General features: G+C 47.4%; 1 protein-coding gene across 1 annotated transcript in view; it reads right to left on the bottom strand.

Moving 5' to 3' along the window:
* Window positions 1–479: 479 nt before the first annotated feature.
* Window positions 480–10,781, bottom strand: part of C2H4orf19 (chromosome 2 C4orf19 homolog) — an 89,283-nt gene continuing 78,981 nt past the window's right edge. Inside the window, exons 3-4 of the mRNA XM_032334065.1 lie at window positions 5,266–5,319; window positions 480–4,248 (exon numbers count right to left, since the gene is read on the bottom strand). Of these exons, the coding sequence (XP_032189956.1) occupies window positions 3,351–4,248; window positions 5,266–5,297 (930 nt within the window). The 5' untranslated portion in view covers window positions 5,298–5,319 and the 3' untranslated portion in view covers window positions 480–3,350. The remainder of the gene's footprint in view (window positions 4,249–5,265; window positions 5,320–10,781) is intronic.

Here is a 10,781-nt window from a genome sequence, read left to right as displayed (position 1 = left end):
TTTCAGAATAACTGAGGTTTACTCTGGAGTTTGAGAGAGAGAGAGAGAGAGCAAAGAGCTCCACATTTTCATCATAAAAGTTCATGTCCAAGACTGAAGACCTCATTCCTGTGACCTCAGAATGAAGCTCAGATGCTTGATTTTGTGCCTCCTTCCTTCTTCCGAGGGCCTCTTGCTTGGAGATGCTGATGGAAGACTTCGGAAGAAACAGTCTGACTCTTTGGGTCAGAGGCAGAGTGAAGCCAAGACGGGGAGTCAGTGGCTGGCCAGCAGTTACTAAGGATGGGCAAAATGGGCGTGTGCTAAGCGGTCTCAGATTCTCCTCATTCCTCTAAAGATCTGGTTTGACACTTACCACAGTTTGCTACTATCTGTCCTGGAAACCAGAGAAAAACATTTACTTTCTTATTTATATGATAGTTCAACTTTCCCCAGTAAAAAATGTAGACACACACGCACATGCACACAGGCACACAATATAGAAATAATCTTGTATCAAAATCAAGATTTAACGTGGCAAATAGCCACATGACACAGTTTGCTTAGATCACGAAAGATCAGGATGTCCCCTCCTAATCAGAGCCTGTGCCTTCTGTTCAGAGTGCGTCCATGCTTTCAAGTTGTCCAGAATATTTGAAAAGTTCACTATTGCCAATCAACCACTTTTCTGATATGGCGTGGCACCAGGCTCTAGAAGGAACACAGAGTGGGATGCTTAGTCAGTTGCTAGACAACCTGATGGATAAAGGTAAAATCTGGAATTTCTTTTCGACCTGAAGAGTCTATCCTCGGACATCCTTTGGTACAGCCTGGATATGGGAGTAGACAAAAGGCACCATGATAGCTTAAAAAAAAAAAAAAAAAAAAACACCACTCGAAAATCCTGGTCATCTGCTAACGTTTCTGAAGCAGTTATTCGCACAAAAAGAATCTTTAAAGCTTAGGTGAACCGTTAACACGGTGAAATATCCATGGCAGTCTCAAAATGGGAAATTATGTACACGTGCCAAGCGCAGAAGTGTGTTTCTACGCAAGCCAAAGAGACTGTCTGCACTCATTCCTCACCCTACCCCTCTTCCGTCTGAATTTTCTTCCTTTATCCTCCTGTCGCTGAGACAGCGGCGGGAAGTCAGGATGCCCGTCGCGGTCCAGTCCTCCTTCCGCTAGACCGAAAAGTCAATGCCCTTCTGACATGCCAACTGTGAATACCTCTTGCAAACTGGCTCTCTCCAGGGCTCTTGCATTCTGAGGACCTGATGTGACAGACACGGCAAGCCGACCGCCTCCGTGTTCAATGTCTAGTCTCCCTCTTCTCGGTAAGCGAATCCCGAATTGAATTGGAAAATCCAACCAGACAGAAAAGTAAGTTTTCTTAGCCTTTCCTGTGTCTCAGTGTGACCACGTGACTAGACGTTGACCAAGGAGGTATAAATGGAAGGGAGGGTGATTCCCTTCCTTCTTTTTCCTGCAGGGAGAGAAAACCCAAGGATTGGAAGACACAGTAGCCTTGAGAAGGAAGCCAAGACGATGGGAGCACAGGTCGCTGATGGGATGGAACTCTAGCGCCCTGGACTGCTAACTATGGACTTTGTTTACATGAAGAGGTAAATACATCTCTATTTTTATATAAGCCACTTAACACATGCAGCTGAACTGAATCCCAACAGATACACTTTGGGAAACTGTTGAAGGGATCACTCTCAAACAGGAAGCACTCAGTGTACTTGGTACAACAGCAAATCCACCTATGATGCAATTCACGATGACAACAGCTTATGTTTTAAGTACTCAGTGTGACCCTGTATGTAGAGACCACCAAACCAACCCAGGGTAATGTACGTTTGGTAAGCATCAGTAAGCATCCGCCATCCTTAAAGATGCTGGGAAGCTCAGAAATCAAGTTTTTATTTAAAGGATCACCAAAGCGCAGTCATGACATTATAGACACTTGACAGTATTAGAGTTTTCAGGTGTGAGGACATAAAACCATTTTTCAAGGATTTGTTTCTCACTGATAAGATTCAGCTTTTTATTGAGTGCCTACCATGTGCCAGGCACTGTGAGAAATACTTGCACAATCTCATTTAATCCTTACAAATATATACTATTATTCTCATGTCATGAATGGGCAAATAGAAGGGATAAGTTATTTGCCCAAGGTTGTGTGGTAAAGCTGGAAAGCAAACCGAGGTCAGCCACATTTCAGAGCCCGTGTTATGAAATGCCATATGCTGGCATCTTCCGTGTTCGAATCTTTCTAGAGAGACTGGTCCATCCTCTAAATTCTCCACTGACTCATGTCGGAAAGGTAGTTCTTGTTTTTATAAATTAGAAGACTGGCACCCAGAGAGGGCTGTGGTTCATCCTTCGGTAAGATCAGAGCATGTGGTATCATGAGTCTGAATGGCAGGGACAGACAGCCGAAGCCATCCTCAGCAAACGGACTGGTTCTCCTCACTTGCCACTTGGAAGTGCGGCTCTCCAAATGGAAAGAAACATCAAGATTTACTGGGGAAAATCAGAACTACCTTTGAGTTACAACAGACAGACGCATATGTTGTTATATTTTAATCAGAATCAGACATTAAGTGGCATAAAACATCTATCTCTTGGCTCTTCCCAACCTCATGAACTTAAAACTCAAATACAACACAAGCGGTTTGCAGAATTCTTTTGGCCGGCTTCCCCGAGTCCCAGAGGAGATTAAAAAGTAATAACGTAAAAAAGTTAAGGTCAAGGTGTCTTAATATCGCAGCTAATGACTAACCATTTGCTTACTGGTGGCTTCTTCTCCATCCTGAAGGCTGCTGAGCTCAACTCGATGTCAAACAAGTGGTTAGTGATTAGTTCCCTGGGTGACTGTCCCTGAAGGCAAGCCATGCTCTGGGGACACACTAGGCACTTTCAGTGGGGGGAGCTACCTTTTCCAGGTTGGGTACAATGTCTGGCTCGCAAAAGCAAGACAAAGAATTTACAGACAGAATGGTCTGTGATTCTGCGCCCTTGGTGGGTGGGGAGGAGGGGGGGGTTTAAGCGCTGGGATTTCAGAGCATTCTGAAGAACATCGATCCGTGGGTGGACGAGCAGGTCGTTTAATTCCTGCATGCGGGTGGGCAGTCCCGCACCGCCCACTCTGATTTTTATTCCAGAGCCCTGAGTGACGGCCTGTCGGCACCGCGGGGCGGTCCGGACTGAACAACAAGCGCCAGGGCGCAGGCCCCCCGGCGATCATCGGAACGGAAGCCAAGCAAATAACCCATAAGGCCGCCGGGGTTGGTGGGGGGGGGGGCGCCAGTCTGTCAACAGAGCACGAGCACCCCACGTGCGCACTGCGCCACCGGCTCAGGGCCCTAATCTGCCTCGTCCATGTCCACGTCTTCTCCGGCGGTTGCTGCTTCTAAGGCCGCAAGGGCTTCCGCCACGGCCGCATCCTCATCCTCCGCGTCCCCGCCCAGCTCGCGGGGGGAGCCACGTGCATCCTCCCGCTCGGTTCTCGAATTGGCCTGAGCAACAGCCTCCTCTTTAAAGCAGACGCTTAGGCCGTCTGTCGACACGGCCTCGTTCAAGGAATCCCAACTTCTCTTCAAGGGGAAGGGCATGTTCAAACCATGCTCCCCCACCCTGGGGTGGGTTCCTGCCAGAGGGTCCTCCTCAGTCTGACTCTTGGAAAGACATTCCTTTTCTTCCTGATCACCTTTGTCTACAACAGAGCCCCAAAGGGGAGGGTAATCTGGGGCTGGGATCTGAAGGTCATGGTCTAGTACTTCCAAAGCAGGACCCTCCGCCCTGGAAGCAGCTCTGGAGTCCCCATTTCGAACAACCGGGGTCTCTTGCGAGGCCAGCAGCGCACCGTCCTGTTGTCCCGGGCCCCCTCTTTCTGGGAAGGGGTGAGTTGGGGCAACGCTGTTTGCAGGCAGTAAGCCCCTGTCATGATCCCCGGTAGGCTGCAGGGGGGCGAGGGCAGGGCTGATGCCATTGATGGCACTACCGGCTTTGCCGACACAGTGTTCCCCTGCTTTATCCCCCTGAGGGGGCTGTCCTGGAGGAGGCCAGTGGGGCTCCTGCCCGCTGCAGGCTCGGCCTCTGCTGGCCGTCCTCTTCAGGCCCTCGATCTGCAGCTCATTTTTGTGCACGACTTGGCTGCTCTGCTTGCCTTTCAGTTTACCAGTGTCACCTTCATCCACCTTGCAGCTGTTCACCTCGTTGACATAGCCAGGGGAGGGCACTTGAACCGGATCAAAGAGATAGCTAGGGTGGGGCGGGGGAGAGACAAGAATGAGGGTCAGGCTAAACACTAATTCACTTTTTTCATTACTAGCTTTATGAATGACTAACTTCCATCATTAATACCTTTTTTTGCAGGCTCTTTCTTCTACTCTTCCTGTTAATTTCTGGGATTATTCCATTAAGCCTGTATGTGTGTCTAAACCAATTAGATAGAGTTGGCGTAAACATGTACCCCCCCCCCCCCCCGCCCCCGGAAGAGATCCTAAGAAGAGATCCAAGAGAGCATGCAACAAAGTGATTCACAGAGTTTAAAACAACCAAACAGGGAAATAAAACAGATGTACGATAGCAGGGGAATAAAGGGTTAAGCACATCCCCTTAATGGAATACTGTGCAGTCATTAAAATAATAAATATGAAGTCTGGACTGAATGAATGACACTTATGATAAATATTTATTATAGTGTTTTTTGGATAAAGCCTACCAGCATATTATGACTACAGTAGAATAGAATTTATACACTCACATACGTATGAATAAAAGGAGACAGCCATTTAGCTACAGATATAGAACTAGAATGATTAAAAAGTGTTATTTGTGAAGGAAGCAAATTAATGTTTTCCCTCTCATTTGTGTAGAATTCTCAGGGATCCAAGTTATTCTGAAATGGAATCTGGACATATGTGACGGGCGTGATTTATGTTCAGCGATGTCATTTCATTCAGGCACCATTTCTGAAACCCAAGCTTCTCTTTGCACTGAAGCTCTCTGGGGAATTGGAAATTCAACCTAAACCAAGTTCGCTCTCGGAGGATGATGTCGTTCCCCAAGCGCTCTGAGCGGTGAGCAAAGTAAGTTTAAAAATCGGGGCCACATGTCCCCTTAAATGGTATCAAAGCAGTTCCAAACTCATAATTTCTTGGCGATGCTGGTCATGCCCCAAAGCAGGATAAACGCACTAAACCCATGTCAGGTCTTCAGAGGGCCCCCGTGGTAATCCCAGATTCCTCCACTGACAGGTTATGTTTTCAACTTTACCTTTGTATCATTTTACAGCACCTGCACCCCATCTGGATTATTTTGTGTTACCGTCTGGAAAAGAAAGTTAAAAGGGAAAGAACACAGTGAATGGCAGGTGAGTAGGAATTATGTTTGCTTTCTCTTCCCCAGATACTCCAAGTTTGTTGAGTCACAGTTTTTGACAAAAGGGTAACGTGCGAGTCAGGGAGGCCAGGGTTCCTAGGAACCCCTTCCTTTATCCCAACCGCGGATTCAGAGCTCTCAAACACCTACGGACAGCCGTCTCTGTGCCAGGCCCTTTCACCAACCCTGGCAGTTACCTGTGTCGTCTCCAATTGGCAAAGGAGGCCACACAGGCTGAAGAAGGCTAGGGGGAGAACAGTCGGGTTGAAAAGGGTCTGTACCATTTCTTCCCTCACCGCCTTGCGCTGGGGATGCGGGAATGTGTCCACATCGGGAGGTGAAAGAGAGAAGAGAGGATTCCTTCCCGAGGGATTAGCTACTCCAGCGTTTAAGGACATCTGGGTAAGGTGGCTGACCGCCGTGTTCCACAGCAGACACCCAAGGAGGTCACAGCTGCGGTCATCATTCCAAGCTTCACCCAGACTGGAGTGCACCTGTGCTGCCTTTCCCATGACTAGGCCATCCCTGGCTCCAGTCCAAGGGCTCCAGGCTGTTATAGCTCAAGGACGGGCCCCTGGGGGCCTTCAGGCAGCAGGTGGGTTCAGCTCTGGGCCACTTTTATCTCCCACCTGCCCCTTTCTGAGTGTCGTGTTTCCTGATGCTTGCCTCTGACTCACATCTTCCCTCCACGTAGAACTGATCCTGTTGTTCTGATCTTGCCTCTGAAGAGCCAAAACTCTGGTGTGGAAGAACCTCTAAGTCACTTCACATTTCTAAAACCTACAGCCTTTAAAAAGGCCAACAGAATCTACAGCCCCGGTCCCTCCCTCCCTGTAAGATACACACCCTAGGAAGAGGGACAAGTGGTTCACTGTTGGCTATGTTGCTGCCTCCCAGCCCCTTCTTCTGTCTTCTTTTAGTCATGGCTGGATTCCCAGGATGCCCTCACAACCGCTTCACAAGCCTTTACCCACATGGTAAATGACCTGTGCTCTCTTGTTTTCTTTTTTTTTTTTTTTTTAAGTTTGTTGTTGTTATTGTTGTTAGTAATCTTTACACCCAATGTGGGGCTCGAACTCACAACCCCGAGATCAAGAGCTGCATGCTCTTTGAGTAAGCCTGCCGGGCGCCCCATGACTGGTGTTCTTTAAGAGGTTATAGATGGGTAAGTTAGGGGACCTATGTAATCCACAAACAACTTCCCACGGAGGGCTGAAAAAGTGGCCCCCCAAAGTTAGCCTATCCTAATCTCTGGAACTTGTGAATGTTACTGCTTATGACAAAAAAAAAAAAGAAAAAAAAAGTCTTTGGCAATGGGATCATAGATTGGAGATGGGGAGATTTACTTGGAGTGTATGCTTCAGAACCCAGCTCTGCTTCCAACTGGCTGTATGATATTCGGCCTCAGCCATCCCATCTGTAAATGGGAATGATGATGTGTTTACCATATAGCATTGCTGGAGAGTGTATGAGTTAATTTTCACAAGAAGCACATACTTATTATTCAGACCTATTTGCACACAGCACGTTAAAAAAAAAAAAAAAAAGGATGGGGGTGCCTGGGTGGCTCAGTGGGTTAATCCTCTGCCTTTGGCTCAGGACATGATCCCAGGGTCCTGGAATCGAGCCCTGCCTTGGGCTCTCTGCTCAGTGGGGAGCCTGCTTCCCTTCCCCCCTCTCTCTGCCTGCCTCTCTGCCTACTTGTGATCTCTGTCTGTCAGATAAATAAATAAAATCTTAAAAAAAAAAAAAGGATGGAAGCCTTGCACTAAAGAAAGATAAAATCTAGCTGCCACAACACACACATGAACAAACGCATTCGCAACACCAAGTAATACTTGTTTTCTGGATAAGGGTCACACGGTATATTTCTATCAGCTGTGGCACCAACTGTAAGATATAAGTCCCCAGTGCCACGAAGTTCCTCAGAGGGAGAGACGGCAGCGAGCTCCGCCAGCGGTCCCTGCGTACAAGCATTTCCTCCTTCAAAGCGCTCTCGATTCAATGACCCCATTTCCAGAGCCCGGAATTTTGTTCCCAGCCTCTGCTCCCACTTGTGCCTATTTTCTGCTAGTCATTCACATATCAGCTGGACACACCGGACAGATAACAAATACCACATGCGCCTCCTCCCCTCCATCAGCCCGGCTTCCCTCATTCTCACCCCTCCCCGACCCTGCTCCAGACCCCTGCTCCTCTTCCCGCTTGCAATACTTTTATTTATCTTGGACTCTCAGTGGGTTAAGCCGCTGCCTTCGGCTCAGGTCATGATCTCAGGGTCCTGGGATTGAGTCCCGCATCGGGCTCTCTGCTCAGCAGGGAGCCTGCTTCCTCCTCTCTCTCTCTGCCCGCCTCTCTGCCTACTTGTGATCTCTGTCTGTCAAATAAATAAATAAAATCTTAAAAAAAAAAATTCCTATTAAAAAAACAAAAAAACAAAAAAACAAAAAAAAAAAACAAAACACAGTTAGGATGATAGGTGGTGAAAAAAAAAAAAAAAGGAAAAACCAGGCTTTGAAATTTTTGAGAGAGGACTGACTGGGTCATCATAATGTCTTTGAAGCCATCGTGAGATTTTTTTTTTTCCTTTGTTAAGAAAATTTTTAATTGGTTACAATCTCATAAAAGTTTTTAACGGATAATTCAGCATTTTATTTTACTTTTAAAAAATTAACATATAATGTATTACTTGTTTCAGGGATACAGGTTTGTGAACTATCAGTCTTACACAATTCACAGCACCTCACCATAACACACACTCTCCCCAATGTCCATAACGCAGCCATCGTGAAATATTAATCGCTGTAAAAATATCTGGGAGGTCAATTTTCGGATGGGGAGCTCAAGAGGTGTAGGAGGGAAGGTTTCCGGGAAGGGAGAGAGAAGAAAGAAGGGAGGAGGTGGGGGAGGGGCAGGCCTTGAGCCACACCTTGTGTTTGCAGGTGCCAGAGGCTGACCAAGATCCACCTCGAGAAGCCTGGCACCCACCACACCCCTGCTGCAGGGGCCTGGGCCTGTGAGCCACACGCACGGAAATGCAATGACTCATGAGTTTGAAGATGCCAACTTGGGGGGGCCACCACATCCCTCTTCCTTGTAGGATTTACAAGTCACCTGTGGCTTTTAGGCTCTCCTCCTCCTCCCCCCAAAAAACTACAGAATCTCTATTTTTTTCTTCAAAGCCATGGAATGTGAAGGACGTTTTGACGGTGTTTCCCCTTTCCAGAACAAGTTTCTAGCTTGGCTTCTCCCCTACCACTGGCCTTCGGGGCACACCTCGTGGGTTTCCTCCCAACCTGGTCTCCTACCTGAGGGCCATACTCCGAGCCTCTCTGGCCAGCAGACACGGCCTCTTCCTGGTCAGGGCTTGGCCTTCGCTCACACACCCGGGGATTTCCCTCTCCAGTGGCATTCCTTCCCTCACTGAGGCAACTGCGTCCCAGGCTGTGTGACCGTGGACGGAAAGGGTGGGGACTAATGTATTTATACCCAACCCCTGCCTGCCCGTATCTAGGATTTCCTTCCTTATATGAAGATTCCTAATAACAAATCCAATATATTTCTTTTTTCATATGTCCCGTCCACATCCACATCTTGCTTTGAGCGACAAGCTCTTCTGTTTCCAGGAGCGAAAATGGAATATTCTTTGTCTGGTGTGACATGTGAAAATGGGGGGGCCAGGAGAGGTGAGGCAGAGTATACGCTCTTTTGAAATAAGACTGAGTTCAAAATGGGCAGTCTACCCACTTTCTCCTCCCCCCTCAACTTTGACAACAACTAGCTTGAAGGCAAGGGCTAAGCTGTCAGGTGCTTTTTATTACTTAGCAGAATCGAAATCTGCTTTCTCTTTGGAGTATAAAAAAGCAACAGAGAAGCAAAGGGCAAATCCTTTGCAACCATCACCTGGTTTACACAGGGGAAAAGCAAATACCATTAGGATGGTATGTCCGCCCGCCGCAGGCGCCCGCCTGCGGAGTCCTGTGTTGGTGGTTGACTCTGCCCTGCGTTTTGTGTTGAAGTTAAACAGTCCTGTGTTTGAGGATGGACTCACTAATGCTCTGTCAGTTACTAGTCAAGTGTCCTTGTTGGAAAATCCTGTTCCATGAGGGGGAACGTGGTGAGGGTTGGGGGAGGTGGGAAGACCACGCAGAGTCAGCCTTCTGCCACTGGGCAGAAGAAGAGACACAGAAAAAGGCTCAGCCCAGCTGCCAGGGCTGCCTGTGAACAGGGACAGTCCTAAGGAGTGACAGAGGCAAAGGAAAGAAGAACCGAGTTGGTTCCTCTTTCCAGTTGTCCTCTACTGGCCAAATTAGGAACAACTGAGCATCAAAACAAATCCTACAGATACAAAGGATTATAACCCACTGCATAAAACGAGGACTTGTGAATCTCGCTGATCGAAATTTTAAAAAGGGAAATTTCTGCCTTGCAAGTAGAAAGCCAGCTGACACACACACAAGGGATAATGGGACCAGAACAATCACCACCATAACAGTACATGACTCCAGCAAGAACCAATGCGTGCTGAGACTAGTGGGCAAGAGTTTGAGGGGAACAGAATGGCTAGTCTCAGCATCTCCCCGGCACATGCTTCAGGCTCAAACAGTATGTGGGCTGTGGAGAAACCAAGCACACAGCACCTGCGACCGATAACCAAAGGGAACACTGCCTGCGATCAATGAGACCAACCAGCTCCAGGTGCCCCCGATGGGACGCGCTGGGAACTCAGTACCACGTCTCTGGTTTTCCTGCCAAAATAACGTAAACTGGTTGGAGGAGTGAAGCGACATCTGTTAAGCCCAAATGGAGGGATATTCTGCAAAACAGCTGGCCTGTACTCTGAATAGTAGAAAAGGCAAAGACCGAGGAGCCACTCCGGATTAAAGAAGACTAAGGAGATACGATGGCCCAAATGAAATGCACATGCTTTTTGCTAAAAGGTCATTTTTGACACAGTTGCTGAAATCTGAAAAAGGCCTGTAGATTAGGTAACAGTATTAAGTCAGTGTTAATTTCCTGATTTTGACCAGAGCACCGGGGTATACAAGAGAATGTCCTTGTTCTTAGGAAACACACAGGCAAGGATTAAGGAGGAAAGGGCATGAGGTCTGTAAATTTTAAAATGATTTAGAAACAAAATTGGGTGCGTGTGTGCATGTGTAGAGAAAGAGAGAGGACCAAGCTAATGTGGTAAATGTTAACTTTTGGGGATTGTGAGTCGAGGGTATAGGAAGGTTCTCTGAACTTTTCTGACCGTTTTTCAGTAAACCTGACGTACTGTCAGAATGAAAAGTTCAAAGAAAAAAAATGGGAAATTAAAAAAAAAAGCACCAATCTCATGTCAGCTCTCATTCTGTGTATCCCTAGACTAGGACCAACCACTGATGGGAAATCACTGATATTAAGATATT

This window comes from Mustela erminea, chromosome 2 (genome assembly GCF_009829155.1).
Source record: "Mustela erminea isolate mMusErm1 chromosome 2, mMusErm1.Pri, whole genome shotgun sequence".
NCBI lineage: Eukaryota > Metazoa > Chordata > Mammalia > Carnivora > Mustelidae > Mustela > Mustela erminea.
The sequence above is the reverse complement of the archived record's forward strand: the minus strand, read 5'-3'. Positions and strand labels throughout refer to the sequence as shown.